Source organism: Lynx canadensis, chromosome A3 (genome assembly GCF_007474595.2).
Source record: "Lynx canadensis isolate LIC74 chromosome A3, mLynCan4.pri.v2, whole genome shotgun sequence".
NCBI lineage: Eukaryota > Metazoa > Chordata > Mammalia > Carnivora > Felidae > Lynx > Lynx canadensis.
The window spans coordinates 57067948-57082734 of NC_044305.1; the positions used below are offsets into that span (position 1 = coordinate 57067948).

Consider the following 14787-nt stretch of genomic DNA (forward strand, 5'->3'; position numbering starts at 1 on the left):
CCGTGGGCGTGGGCGTAGCCCTGGTGAGGACCTGTCCTTTGTCCTCCTGTTTTAAGACTCTCTATTTTGGAGGACAGAACATTTATCCTCCCTTTCCTTTTTCAGATTGGTGTTTTTACTTCTGCATTCGTAACGCTGGGACATCCCCCCTGCCCATACACACAACCCCTTTGGAAGATGGCACAGTTAGATAATAGGGCTGCCTCCTGAGCCAGGTCTAGGACAAGCACAAACTCCAAACAAGGGCAGCCTTCACCGGTGAAACAGTACGCCAGTGAAACCCAGAGTCCGAGTTTCACTCGCTCTTAGTTACCCAGAGAAATTCCTGTGAGGAAACAAAATCAATGAACCACTGTGGGGCCCTTCCTTCCCTTTCCACGGGTCCAGGGCCACGGTGCTAGGTGACCCCTTATTTTGAAAGTTTCTATCTGGCTCGATTGGATAAAGTCCAATAGGAATAAAAATATTGGAATTATAAAAATCAGCTAAAGGATAATTCGCGTTCTCCTGTCATTAGACAGACTCCCGGAAGCAACGATTTGGCCACAGGCACTGTTAGCTTCAATTAGCACTTGAACAGCAAGCCAAACAGCAAGGAAACTTGTGGTTGTGGAAGCAGTGCGTAAACAAGACCAGAACGATTACCCGATTACCCGATATAGTGAAGTGACCTTAAGAATTCAAATGATGGTGGCCAACAGCGAATTCATTTTTTAGGTTACTCAGTGTTTTAGGTTACCCAATGCTGTTGCAAGCTATGAAGGTGCTACTATAGTTTAGTGGATAAAATTAGTGCCTTTGGGGGGCGCCTGGGAGGCTCAGTTGGTTAAGCCTCCGACTTCAGCTCAGGTCATGGTTCGTGAGTTCGAGCCCCGTGTCGGGCTTTGTGCTGACAGCTCGGAGCCTGGAGCCTGCTTCGGATTCTGTGTCTCCCTCTCTCTCTCAAAAATAAATAAACATTAAAAAAAAAAAAAATTAGTGGCTTTGGAGTCAGACAGCTCTAAATGCCATTTGTGTCTTTGAGGAACACTTGGATCAGCTGTGTGCCCTTGACGAAAGAAAGCTTTTCTGAGACTCTGTTTCTTCACCTGTAAAATGGGGATAATAATCATAATACTTATTTCATAAGACTGTTATGAGAATTAAATTTTTTTAAATCTATATGAAAAGTTCCTAGTAAAAGCCAGACACATAATTTGTTTCCAATCAATGGTATGCTTACCAAGCATATGCGTACCTCTTTAACTACTAAAGTTGTTTAGCAGTTTAACAGTAGTTGGTCATTCTCCTAACCCCTTCCCACCCTCTCAGTGGGTTGCTGGTTTGTATTTCCATCGTGGGTAAGCAGCATGTGGAGACTGCTCGGTTGGGACCTCATTTGGGAATCAAGAGCAAAGTTCTTTGGAAACAACTTATAATTGATATTCAAAAAAGCTCAATGTAAAATCAGACACAAAACATTTTAATTGTTATCAGAAAACAATCTTAATGCCAAAAATGATCAATTCTTCTCATGATATAATCATCCATTAAGTTTGTAAAAACAGATTTTCAAACACATCACCTTCCACTGTATTTATTTGTCCATTTTAAAGCCAAGTTCTTTTTTGGTAGGATGAAGGTCCTCTGTTTCTTTCCATTGGATCTTTCCCCAGTGAGAAAAAGTTAAATTCTTAATTCTCCTCAGGGAGAAAGTTTAGGTCAGTGGTTACAAACCAAATAGACCTGGTTCCCAAGGTCTTTGTTGGAAGTGGGGAGACCTTGGACCTGTTACTCGATCTCTCTGAACCTTGTTTTAAGATGGGACGACGCTGCATCTATGTAGGTAAAGTAGTTTGAATACTGCCTGAAGTACAGTAAGCACTCTATGAATATTGGCTATTATTACTGTTCTATTCAAGACTGATCTCTTAGAACACAGGGTATATACCTTGATTTTAGGACCACCCATTTTAATTCAAGATCTATATCACTATGTCTGGAAACAGAGTAGTGACTGTCTTGGTTCAGTTTACAACGTGGCTCCGATTACTTTGTTGAATAAGCCCTAACCGGAAGAAGGCTGGGCAATGGAAATTTCGATTTCAAACCCATCATACTCACTTTGAGCACCCTGGGCTCAGAAGCTGGTTAGACTCTCAGAAAGAAAAAGAATTTATTCAATCAAATATTGTGCGCAGAGAAACAACATATCACTTGTTAATTACAGAAGTGACTAGCGCTGATCCGGGCATCTCTTTTATTCCCCTCGGCTTATGGCCCAATTAACAATTAGCAGTGACTGATGTCCTAAAAGGAAGCTTTCTGTCTGCACTACTGGCTTTTCTCAGGAGGAGTTACAAATAGGATACTTGACAGAGTTTAGTCATGAAAAAAAAAAAAATTAAAACTACAAGAAACCACCTGTATTACTCATACATGAAATATATTTGCAAAAATTCTAGATAACACCAACACACTCACTGACTTTATTTACAAAGAAATAAACAAAACAACTACTCTCCCTAATTTCAGAAAGTTATCAAACATAATAGAAACTACTTTTTTCCATGCTGAAAATCCTTAAACACTTATTTAACTAGTTAATATTTATAAGTTCAAATAATCACTCCTTTGGAGAGGAGGTCTCTTATGGAAAAGACTCCAAGCTGAGGAATTAAACCGCATTGAATGTTTCCCCGACAAAGAGCAATTTTCCCTTTTTGCACAGGGTGCCTGTCATGATAAACAGAGGTAGGTCTTCTAAATTCACTGTCTCTTTGAGGATAAACCACGATTTGGATTGGACACCATGGTAACCATCCTCCAAACAAGAAAACGCAATAATTTTGAGGTAATGACAAAAAAATTCAATAAGCTTTGCCGGAAAACCATGAATCCATATCCAGATCTGATCTCTGGTTTTGCTATTGATTGATGGATAGCCCCAAATATCCTCTATAATGTCATTCAAACTACTTCTCAGAAAAGTCTCAGGTGTCCATTATTTATACCTCTTTATGTAATTAATTGAATGTATGTCCCCTGTCACGAGTACATACATTTTGGCCTAAATTAGCATAGCTGTTAGTGATCAAGCTCTTCCTACAAAACAAGCACTAAGCTAAGAATTTTACAAATACTATCTCATTTGACCCTCATGATCATTCTCTGAGGTAGATAAGATTATCACCTTATTTATCAATCAGTACATTTCAGCTCAGGGAAGATAACCAGGCTGCCCACAGCCCCACAGCTATAAGTGGTCTGACTTCAGAGCCTGAGTTCTGAACTACACTGATTTAAAAATCGAAATGATCTCAGTGGCAGGCATCCAGATAGGCAAGGAAATGTTCTAGAAGCTTCCCTGCAGGCTGAAACCAAAATGGTAGGCTAAAGAGCCGAGCAGTAGTAGTCACTTCTTACATATAGGAATGGTAATTCTATCACTGAATTCCGGTGGCATTTCCAGACCTACTTCCCATGACCCTTTAACTTTTTCTAAGAAGAGAAGCACAAAAGTATATGGCCTTCACGAAAGAGAGGCAAAAGCATGCGGGGAAGCACGACAAAGTGTCTGGAATGTCATCACTACTCGGCCATGGCGCATTCCCATCTACAGCCAACGTTTGTTTCTCTGGTAGGAGGCTGATAAAGACCGGGGAGGTCCCATGGCATCATGTCAGGTTTGGGCAGGGTGAATAAACATATCTGCCACATCCCAAACACCAGCAAACATGTGGAAAACCTTTCAGGTAGAAAGCTGCCATATAGGATACATGAAAGGAAATGCGACTTTACCCCATTTCGGAAGTTACTGAAACCTAAAGACCACTGAGGCACACAATAGGAGCAGGTTTGAGAAAGTAAGAAAAAAAAGAAAAAAAAAACTTATGGAGGCAAAATAGGATTCTGTGGGTTGTGTGTTGGCTTCTCCGAGGTTGAAGATAAGAGGGCAAACTGCGAGGCTCAGTGGACCAGCGGCCAGGCCCAGGAGAGCCCCTCTGAGGGACTCCAACCTCTCCCCGAGCTGAGTTGGGAGTAAGCAGCAGAGCTCCCTCAGCACTCCAGAGGGAACTTTTTCTGCTGCACGGCTTGGTGCCTGTTGGAAAAACTCATGATGTGAAACTGATACCCAAGAGCATTCTTGGGGCACCTATCACACGCTCAACCAAACCCCAGCGTGGGCTGTCGCCAGGAAATGAAGATCAGATCACACTGCATTTTGAAACGATCCTGGGTGACTAAGCAAAGAGGCCATGTCCACCATGAGCTCTCCAAGCTACCAGAGCCACCAGGACCACAAGGGCCCTCAACCTACCATACGTTTCGGGAAGGCGTCCCAGGGCCAATTTCTAGACTCAGGCAGCGAGGGCCAGACACTGTCTAGATGAACAGACGGCCTCGGGGCAAATGACTCATTTTGGCTTCTACCAATTAAAAGGGCAAGTTCCCTTCTATTCACTAAGTCCCACCATCCCTCTCCCACAGGGCACCAGCATCTCAGAGAAAAACAGAAGAATCAGATAAATTCCACTAATCCTTAGACTTTGCTGTCTGCTCTAGGAAGGGGCCTTCACAGTTTGGATTTCTTTTGTTATATGGAGAATCCAGCAAGGAATACAGTGTTCTCTACCTCGCAGGAATTGGCTTTGCATATGGCTTTGTAAAGGTGATTTCTGACGCCCCCGTTCTGTCGCTGTATCTTCATCCATAGTGTGAGGATAATGACTCCATGACTCCCTCTCATGGTTCATAAGGTTTTTCCGTTGCTTTGCCTGCTTGTTTGTTTAAGCAATAATGGGAAAACAAAAACGAAAAACAAAAACAAGAAACAAAAAAACCAAACCCAGAGATCCCTGAGTTTTATAAATACTTCTGTCCCTTTGGGCGGATTACTACTATCTGGTAGTAGATAATTTAAAACATTGAGACAACTTAGAAGCAGGCTTATATTTCAGATTCAGAAGAGGAGAAACAAGTGGGCTCTTTTGAATGGCATTTCTACCACTACAGCAGTGACCACTGGCAGTTAAATGCCCTTCACAAACTATAAGTCCAGGGAAGGCCGTATATCCTTTGTCAGGCAATGGTGTCCAGGATTACACTAGAGAATAAGCCCACACCCTTTAAACCCCTGAAGCGGCACCAGCCAGTGTCTCAACACCTCATCTTTGTAACCTGGAAAATAAGAACGTCTGACCGTATCTTCTCCGACCTCCTTTTCAGCTGTAAAAAACGGGCACTGTTGCCCCAACATTTATAGATGATCTACCATGAACAAAGCACTGTAACAACTAAGACAAAAAATGGATAAAAGCAAAAAAAAAAAACAAAAAAAAAAAAACCCCGCAAAAAACAAAAAACAAAACTTGAAAAAGGGTAAGGCCAAGAGATAAGAAACACAACTGATGAATGGATAAAGTTTAAAATGGACAGACTATCCTCCCTGTCCTGCAGACCTGGGTAGTTACACACACGTGTATAAGTGTAATTACCAGATAAGTTCTGTGACACACCCAGTGCGGTGTGGGCACAGCCAGGAGGAAGGGGATCACTTCATTGCTTCTGATTAAGGGGATCAAAGCCGGTCTAGGCAGCCAGGTGCATTGGAAAACAGCGTTTAAAGATGCATGGGATTGAATCAGTTGGGGATGGCTAGAGAAGTCAAAAATAGTAATGATAAAGGATATTATGATTAATTGTTATAGATCAGCCATTTGGCACAATAAATAGCACTTAATAAATATGTGTTCATCTATAGGTGGCCACCAGAGAGAAAAGAGGAAGAGAGGGCAAGAAGGGAAGAAAGATAAAGTCATCTAGCAAAGTCAGTGAGCTGGAGTGTGAGAGGTTCAAGGTCAAGTCTGGGGGAATGATTTAATTTCCTGATGGAAATTAAACTGGGAAAGAGTTTCAAACTCTAGGGCACAGTACCGCAGCCTACAAATGCACATTTAATAAATACCTGTTGTTCATGTCGTTGCTATTACATCCTGTTTATGGCTATTTTGTTTTTAAAATAAATATTCCAGTTATAAAATAGATTATAAGCCCATTGTTCACAAATTAATCCACTACTACATATCACATCTGTCTATTATTGCTACTGATTAAATATAGCATTGTTATGGCAAATTTTACCTTTCCCCAGAAAAATAATTATCGCATAGTGCATATCAAAATCAAAACTGAATACATTCTCTTGGGAGGGAGGACAACCAGCTTGTGAAAGCAGCAACTCACCACATGACCTTGGGAAGGGTGTCCCTAGGTCCTTATTTGTAAACACAGAGGGTTGGGCCAGATGATTTCCCAGGCCTTTCCCAGTTAGAACTTGATTATAAGCTGCACAGGCATACAGTTAAGGTGAATTACTGACCAATCATACTTGTATCACAATACAGTTCATGGATCACAGACTTTTAGGAATTTTAGTAATAATTCCTGTGATGATTAACATTTATCACCCTTGGGGACTTCATCTACAAAGTACACCAGCTAAGAATACAGCACAGCCTGCAAGTTTGTTCCACGTTTTTCTCCAAAAAAATCTCCATGCCTCTTATAGATGTATGGCTCATAGGCTCCAAAAAATAAACTCAGTAGCTCTCTTCGTAACTCTGAAACTCCTTCTTCCACAACAATAGGAAAATGGACTCTTGAAATACATGGAGACTACTGTGTGGATGATGAAACTATTTTCTTTGGAGCAAAGGACTGTGGGACCTGTGATGTTGCCTAGTGGGTCTGTGCTCCCCTGACCATCTGGATCTGATTGCTGAGGTCTCCTCTCCACTCTCCTCTCCAGATTCAAACTCCTCATCTACTGCGTGGAACAGTGGTTTGGGCCGTAGCGCCTCCCTTCTGCCCCTGCCATCATGCTCTTCTTGGCTGGTGTTTCTCTGATAACCGAAGTGGGATGGTTTCCCTCCTCTGGGTAAGCTCTTCATTGGGATTATCTCTTGCGTCAGCCGTCTTTCCTGAAGTATCCCTGCTCGAGAGTGTGCTTTGAACATGATGGATGGGAGTTCTGAATCGCTGCTGTCATTGTCTAGGAAAATATGACAAGAGGAGGAAAGAACACAACTTAAGATCAGAGAGAAGACTTCATATCTGCATGGCAAGAACTCAGAGTGAAGAAGAGTCCTTCTTGATGTTCTAACTCTTACATTCACCTGGCTGATTTTCTCTGCCCCAAGGAGGGCAGCCAATAGAAGCCCTGTTATGGGCCGTGTTATAAATAAATAGAAATGCCTGGAAACCTGTGTATCGGGCTAGACTCCTGCAGGTAAGTAAGAGAGGTTTTTTTTTGTTTTTGTTTTTTTTTACAAAAGCAGATCAAGTGGCCAGTAGGCGCAAAGATGCATTGCACTGTCAAAGACCAACACTAAACCGAAGGTTCCATGGTTAACAATGATAGGAAAAGTTTTTTAAGTTTATTTATTTATTTCTAGAGAGAGAGAGAGAGAGAGAGTGAGAGATCGAGCAGGGGCAGGGGCAGGGAGAGAGAGAATCCCAACCAGGCTCTGCACTGTCAGCACGGAGGCTCAAACTCATGAACCATGAGATCATGATCTGAGGCCAAACCAAGAGACAGCCACCTAACCAATTGAGTCACCCATGAGCTTCTAAACGGTTGGTTTGTTTTTTAATCAGTGCTTACCAGAAAGCATGAGATCTGAGTTTCATCCCTTTGACCTTGAAATAGCCAATCATGGAACAGGGAGAGGAGAGAGCCACAGCAGAGAGTCATGTGTGGCAAAACAAGAGTGATTACATGTCCTCCTTTCAAGGGAGGTAAAGGGTGCACAGATTTCCACCGGCACGTGACAGCAACGACAGTGGTAGGAATGTCCATGTATTGAGAACTCACCATGCACCTGTCATTGTGCTAACCACTTTATATCTGTTGTGCCATTTAGTCCTTATCGTAATCCTTGGAGATGAGTGAAATTAGCATCCTTATTTCAGAGGTAAAGCGGCTGAGGTTTCGAGATGTTAAATGACTTTCAGTATCACACAGTGAAGAAGATGGGACTGCAGTGTGCACAGAGTCTGTCCCACTGTGCATCTGCTCTCTGCCAGGCTGTGCCTGGCTCCCTGATACATGCCCTATGCGGGTCGGAGGGGTACACCAAGAGCGGAGGGAAGCCATTGGGTATCTACATGACATCCCCTCTCAGATGACCTTCTGAAGGGCCTCCTCGATGCCTAGGACATTGCCTTTTCCCTATTTCCCTGTGCACCCATCTTCAAGGGAGTATTTTTCACAAATCTCGTTGATTCTCATTTCCTCAAGTTGTAACCTGATAAACTTGTCTTTCCTTTAAATATTCTCTCGAGACTCTAAGTATTTTAAGAACTTTAAATCTGAAAGCAGGGCTCTTTGTCCCACTCTCCATTCCCTCCTAAAAAACAAAACACAACACAAAAGAAGAACCCCACAGTAATATGCTCAGAGGTTTACACATGACAAAAGGTATTTAGTCATCAGAAAAATTTTAAAAAACCTGTTCAATTGATGTTTTTCTAAATGTGATCGAATTATCCTGAGAAGGTAGCCTGGAAGTTGAGGGGGATAGGGGACAGGAATCAACTGCTTTGAATTAAAAAAAAAAAAAAAATAGTTAAGTGTATTTGTTCATTTTTTTTATTACTTCCCTTTAATTTGTGCTCTACCATCTGGCCTGGAACACGAGTTCTTCTTGATTCTTTGCTGCTTGGAATATTACTTAAGAAAACAATGGCCTGGATGCTTCTGCCCTCAAGAGCAGTTCTTTGCTCACTTTCCTCTGCCCTGTCCTGGTTTCCAACCCCTCCTTCTGAATGTATGCTCCCCTCAGCCCAAAGATCATAGCCGATGCTTCCTGACCACCTCTGCTTATTGAAAAGTGGGTTCCAGGGTGCCTGGGTGGCTCAGTAGGTTAAGCGGCTGACTTCAGCTCAGGTCATGATCTCGCGGTCCGTGAATTGGAGCCCCGCATCGGGCTCTGTGCTGACAGCTCAGAGCCTGGAGCCTGTTTCCGATTCTGTGTCTCCCTCTCTCTGACCCTCCCCCATTCATGCTCTGTCTCTCTCTGTCTCAAAAGTAAATAAATGTTGAAAAAAATTAAAAAAAAAAAAAAAAAAGAAAAGTGGGTTCCAAGCATTCAGAAGGGTTTTGAGCAGGTGACTTCCAAGATTCCACTCATCTCAAGTCAGTAGATCTGTCCAAAAGGGAAGGAAGAGGGCAGCTGAAAGTGGAAGAGGAAGGAGGAAGAGTGGGGGCTGGGCTCTGTCCCAACTGCACAGCCTCCCGCAGGTCAGCACTCAGGCCGGCAGTTCCAGGGAGAGATCAATGGAGACCTTGCTGCAAAATCTGAATATCTGTTATTTTATCTTGCATTTTAACATTTGGACTTGGGCACCCGGGGGCAAGGTGAAGGAGAAGCAGAACAGTGCTTCTGCATAGGGCAAGGCAGAGCCTGATACCCAGGGGTTGACACTGGACTACCTCATACAATGTGTGCTCTCTAGAGACCCGGATCTGGGGTATAGCTCCCTCTCTTGCTTCTCCTCATGGTTTTGTTTTAATTCTGTTTAATAATGGTACTTTACAATTTACCATTTTAATCTTTTCCCCCCATTGTAACCATTTTGAAGCATCCAGTTCTGTGGCATTAAGTACATTCACAGAGTTATGCAGTCAATACCACCGTCTTCATTTTTTCCCAATCCACATGGATTGTAAGCTGTCTCAGAGCAGAGGAGGGGTGTCTAGGAAGGCCATCTCTGCTTATAACACCAAGTGAGCCTCGGCTCCTTGAAAAAGAGCATTGCAAGAGTATGTGGAGCCCCCAGACATTTAGAGTAAGGAATGCTCCGACACTGGAGAGCAGGGGACAGTGAGGAAGGCAAATGCTCCCCAAGTCACAGCCTGGTTAGTCAGGGACTGCCTGCTGGATGCCAACACTCCCTCCGTGTTCTCCCCTAGAGGCCCTCTGGCCATTCCTTGGCTTGTCCAGGTGCAGAAAGCCTTCAAATTTGGGGAGAATGTGGATTCAAGTAATTGTGCCCGGAGACACATTGAGAACTATCTCAGTCTAACCCTGATTATTATAATTCTTGAAAACTTATTAGGGATAAGTGATCAACTAAGTGCCACTTTGAAAGGATGTACGCACCCCTATGTTTACTGCAACGTTATTTACAATAGCCAAACTATGGAAGCAGCCCAAGTGACCATCGATTGATGAATGGATAAAGAAGATGTGGTGTAGGGGCGCCTGGGTGGCGCAGTCGGTTAAGCGGCCGACTTCAGCCAGGTCACGATCTCGCGGTCCGGGAGTTCGAGCCCCGCGTCGGGCTCTGGGCTGATGGCTCAGAGCCTGGAGCCTGTTTCCGATTCTGTGTCTCCCTCTCTCTCTGCCCCTCCCCCGTTCATGCTCTGTCTCTCTCTGTCCCAAAAATAAATAAACGTTGGAAGAAGATGTGGTGTATATACACGCAATGGAATATTCAAATCCTTTATGATTCACTCATATGTGGAAATTGAGAAACAAAACAAATTAACAAAGGAAAAAAAGAGAGAGAAACCAAGAAGCAGACTCTTAGTTATAGAGAACAAACTGATGGGTACCAGAAGGGAGGTGGGTGGAAGAATGGGTGAAACAGGTGAAAAGGATTAAGAGTACACATATCTTAAAGAGCACTGAGTCATGTATAGACTTATTGAATCACTATATCATGCACTTGAAACTAATAATAGTGTATGTTAGTTATACTGGAATTAAAATTAAAAACTTAATGAAATAAAAAAATAAGTTTGACTTCATTACTTACTCTTCTCATATCTCTAGGTGAACAACTATTTAAAAAAATTTTTTTTTAATATTTATTATTTATTTTTGAGAGAGAGACAGTGTGTGAGCAGGGGAGGACCACAGAGAGAGGGAGACACAGAATCTGAAGCAGGCTCCAGGCTCCAAGATGTCAGCACAGATCCCGACGCGGGGCTCGAACCCATGAACCGTGAGATCATGACCTGAGCCGAAGTTGGATGCTTAACCGACTGAGCCACCCAGGCACCCCTGTTAACAACTATTTTTTGGTAACCTAATAAAATTTTGAACCAGTTATGCACATTTGAAAGAAAAAAGTGCATTGGGACTAAGACTTCATTCCATGCCTAGTTTAATTCATGTAGAACCAACATTTCTGAAGTGTTGTCTTTTCTTTCCAAGAACACCTCTATCTACCCATGTCAAGCCTTCTTTGATGTTCTTCAATAGTATTAATTGTCAATGGCTAATATTTCCTGAATATTTACTTGGTTCCAGGCACTGTTCTAAGAGTTTTGCATGCATTGCCTGGCTTCAGCTTGAAGCAGAACTGTTGTATGTGGGAGGTACCAATATTCACCCCTTTACAGAGAGGAAATGGAGAAGTGGACTTTTATGTTTTCTTCATATAAGTCCTATATATATTTTCCTAGGGTTTTATTATGTTTACAGAAAATAAGAGTGAGATGCCTTTTAAGGCATCTATCTGAAGAATAGAATCCTTTGACCTAGTCATTTGATGAGTAATGTAAACACATTTCCAAATGTTAAACAACCTCCACTTCTGGAATGAATCCCACTTTGTAAGGTGTAGTATTTCTTTAATGTCCTGCCATATTTTATTTATAATGCTTTACTTAAGATTTGCACATGTGTGCTCATGTGAGTTGCTATGTGGTAATCTCCTGCTATGGGAGCATGTGATATTGAAACGACATCATAAGAAATGACCATGAGAATTTCACATTTTCTATTCATTCAAACAATGTAAATAGCAACAGATTACTTGTAGCAGGAAGGTTTTTAGAAATTAATTATTATAAACCCTACAATGGTGCTCTTTTGTTTGTTCATTTGCTTTTGTTTGTGGATTAGCTCTTTTATGACATAAAATGACACTAGTTCCAAGAGTGTGATCTAGGAATAGATGGCTAGATCAATGAAACACAACTGGAGTCCAAAACTCTCTCAAGATAAATGACTGTAGGGGCGCCTGGGTGGCGCAGTCGGTTAAGCGTCCGACTTCAGCCAGGTCACGATCTCGCGGTCCACGAGTTCGAGCCCCGCGTCAGGCTCTGGGCTGATGGCTCAGAGCCTGGAGCCTGTTTCCGATTCTGTGTCTCCCTCTCTCTCTGCCCCTCCCCCATTCATGCTCTGTCTCTCTCTGTCCCAAAAATAAATAAATGTTGAAAAAAAAAATTAAAAAAAAAAAAAGATAAATGACTGTAGCACAGCAAAGGTAGCATCTCCTCTTGGAGGAAAAGATGGGTTTGGGACAGGTGCATGGCCATTGAAAAACAACCTGAAGTGTGTGTGTGTCTAAATCTATGCAAAGAGAAGTCTCAGAGGGTTTGAGATATAAAGGGGATAATTAAACTATTAAAGTTCTAGGGAAAAACATTGGGTAAATCGTATTCTAATTTTTCTGTGGAAGACTGAGCAGACTTGACTAATCAGAATGCATATCTGATGGCAAGTATATCTAAAAACTAAAAGATAAATGTGAAACTGGAAGAGAAACCATTAGCAAAAAATATGAGACAATGGATGATATCCTTGTTATACAGTGTTCTTCCAGTTCATTGTAAGAAAACAAACAATGGAATAGACCAAAAAAAAAAAAAAAAAAAAAAAAAAGTGGCCAAAGGCAGAAACAGAAACTTCCCAAGAAGTAATAGTTGCTTCCAAGAATGTGAAAGATGTTCAACCTCACTAAAAATCAGACTCAGATTAAAATTAATATGATATAAAAATGTTATCTTATTCCATCATAGATTACTCAAAAGTTTGACAATAGCCCAGTGATGGTTAAAATGATTGAAAGCAACCTTTCTCACAGACTGTTGTGAGAGTAAATTTAAATGTATTTCATTTTTGACCCCCAAATCTTGGTTCCAAGAAAACACACTAAGGGAATAATCATTTGTGCAAAAATCACAAAGTGATTCACAAGTGAGCCAAGGTGCTTATTAAATAAATATCATTGCTTACATTCTATAAAAAGTCATAATACCTTACTATTTGTTAATAAGCATTTAGCGAAATAAGCTAAGATTATTTTATATAATTAGCTATTATTCAATCATAAAAGTGATTATTAACATTATATATATTGACATGGAAATATGTCCACAGTAGATAGTTGAATAAACCAGACAATTTATAAAAATTCCAAAACAATGATGATACTACGATTTTGATGATGCTGGGTTTTTTTTTTTTTTTCTTTCTTATATCAGATACAGGTGGGATAGGAATTAGGATAGTGCAGAGAGAATTATAGAAGAATGTTTACCAAAATGTTCTATAGTAATTATATCTTGGTATTGGGGTTTCACGTGCTTTTAACTTTCTTATTTTATGCTTTTTATCTACTGATTAGTTTTTATTTTATATCTAATATTAGTTTTTATTTTATTTTATTTTATATCTACTGATTTAGTTTTTATTTTATTTTATTAGTTTTTATTTTATTTTATTTTTACATTTTTAAATCAGAAGTAAATAAAGTTCCATTTTAAAGAATAATTATAGTCACTCTTCAAAGATTTAATTCCAAAATCCTGAGTTTAGTTTATTTGAATTTCCAATGTGTTTTTGTCTTAAAAATTTGAAAAAAATTAAAATAGATAATATGGCATATTATATATTACATATCACCTTTTGCTAATAGAAAAACTATCTTATGTATACATTTGAAAAATAATAATGGCTTTTACTAGAACAAAAGGCAGTTTCAATAAATGTAAGAATTCTACTTAAGAATTAGATATTAAATTGGAAATATTTAATCAGTAAATTTGGTAAATCATTTTATTTATTTATTTATTTATTTATTTATTTATTTATTTATGAAATCATTTTAGTAAAATCTAACCAACTTTGGAGAATCTTGCTAACTTTTAAACCTTGGGTGAACCCCAAATATTTCAAAAAAGTGCCCATTTTACATCAGCAAATTATGACCCCTAAGCTATACCCAGCCTGTGCCTCTTTTCCTATGGCCTATGAGCTAAGAATAGTTGCTACATTTTTAAATGGCTGAAAAAAAATTAAAAGAATATATTATGTCAGGGAAAAATTACGTGAAATTCAAATTTCAATGTTCATACATCAAGTTCTGAATTAGATTTAATGAAAACGTTGTTTTCTCTTTTTCTCGTCATGTAGGTACCTACATGATATTCTCGGGTTTGCCTTTTGGCCCACAAGCCCCCAAATATCTGCCCTCTGACCCTTTACAGGAAAAGAGGAAGAAGAACCAGGCAGGCAGATTACCTGTGAGTTCAGCAACCCTCGTGTCTCTTCCTGCCGGCTGAGGGTGGCCATAGGGAAAGGAGAGGTAACGAATGTTTTTGGTACCAGCCTGTGGGCAGCAAGTGGAAAGAAAAAGCAGAATTAGGCCTGTGGTCTTGAGTGTCACGTGGAAAACAAAGTAACGGGTGCAGACTCACACCGGGCACCTCATTTGGATCACAGGTTCTCCTGTACTCCTACTACTCTGGTTTAAACAACGTAGAATGTGATAGCCTTCAATATGTGTTTCCTTCCCCTCTCATGATCAAAGAGACCATTATGAACCCCTCAAAGTGACTTTTTGTTTTGAGAAAAGCATTTGGTTTTTTAAATTTTTTTTTAATTTTTTAGTTTACATGTTTATTTTTTTAGGGCAAGAGAGAGAGAGGGAGAGACAGAATCCCAAGCAGGCTCTGCCCCATCAATGTAGAGCCCGATGTGGAGCTCGAACCCCCAGACCACGAGATCA

General features: G+C 40.6%; 1 protein-coding gene across 2 annotated transcripts in view; it reads right to left on the bottom strand.

The window, feature by feature from the left end:
• Positions 1-1441: 1441 nt before the first annotated feature.
• SLC9A4 (solute carrier family 9 member A4) overlaps positions 1442-14787 on the bottom strand; it is a 72027-nt gene continuing 58681 nt past the window's right edge. For both annotated transcript variants that reach the window (XM_032592613.1, XM_030310322.1), the window contains 2 exons: positions 14301-14388; positions 1442-7033 (listed from right to left, as the gene is read on the bottom strand). In XM_032592613.1, the coding sequence (XP_032448504.1) occupies positions 6678-7033; positions 14301-14388 (444 nt within the window). In that variant the 3' untranslated portion in view covers positions 1442-6677. The remainder of the gene's footprint in view (positions 7034-14300; positions 14389-14787) is intronic.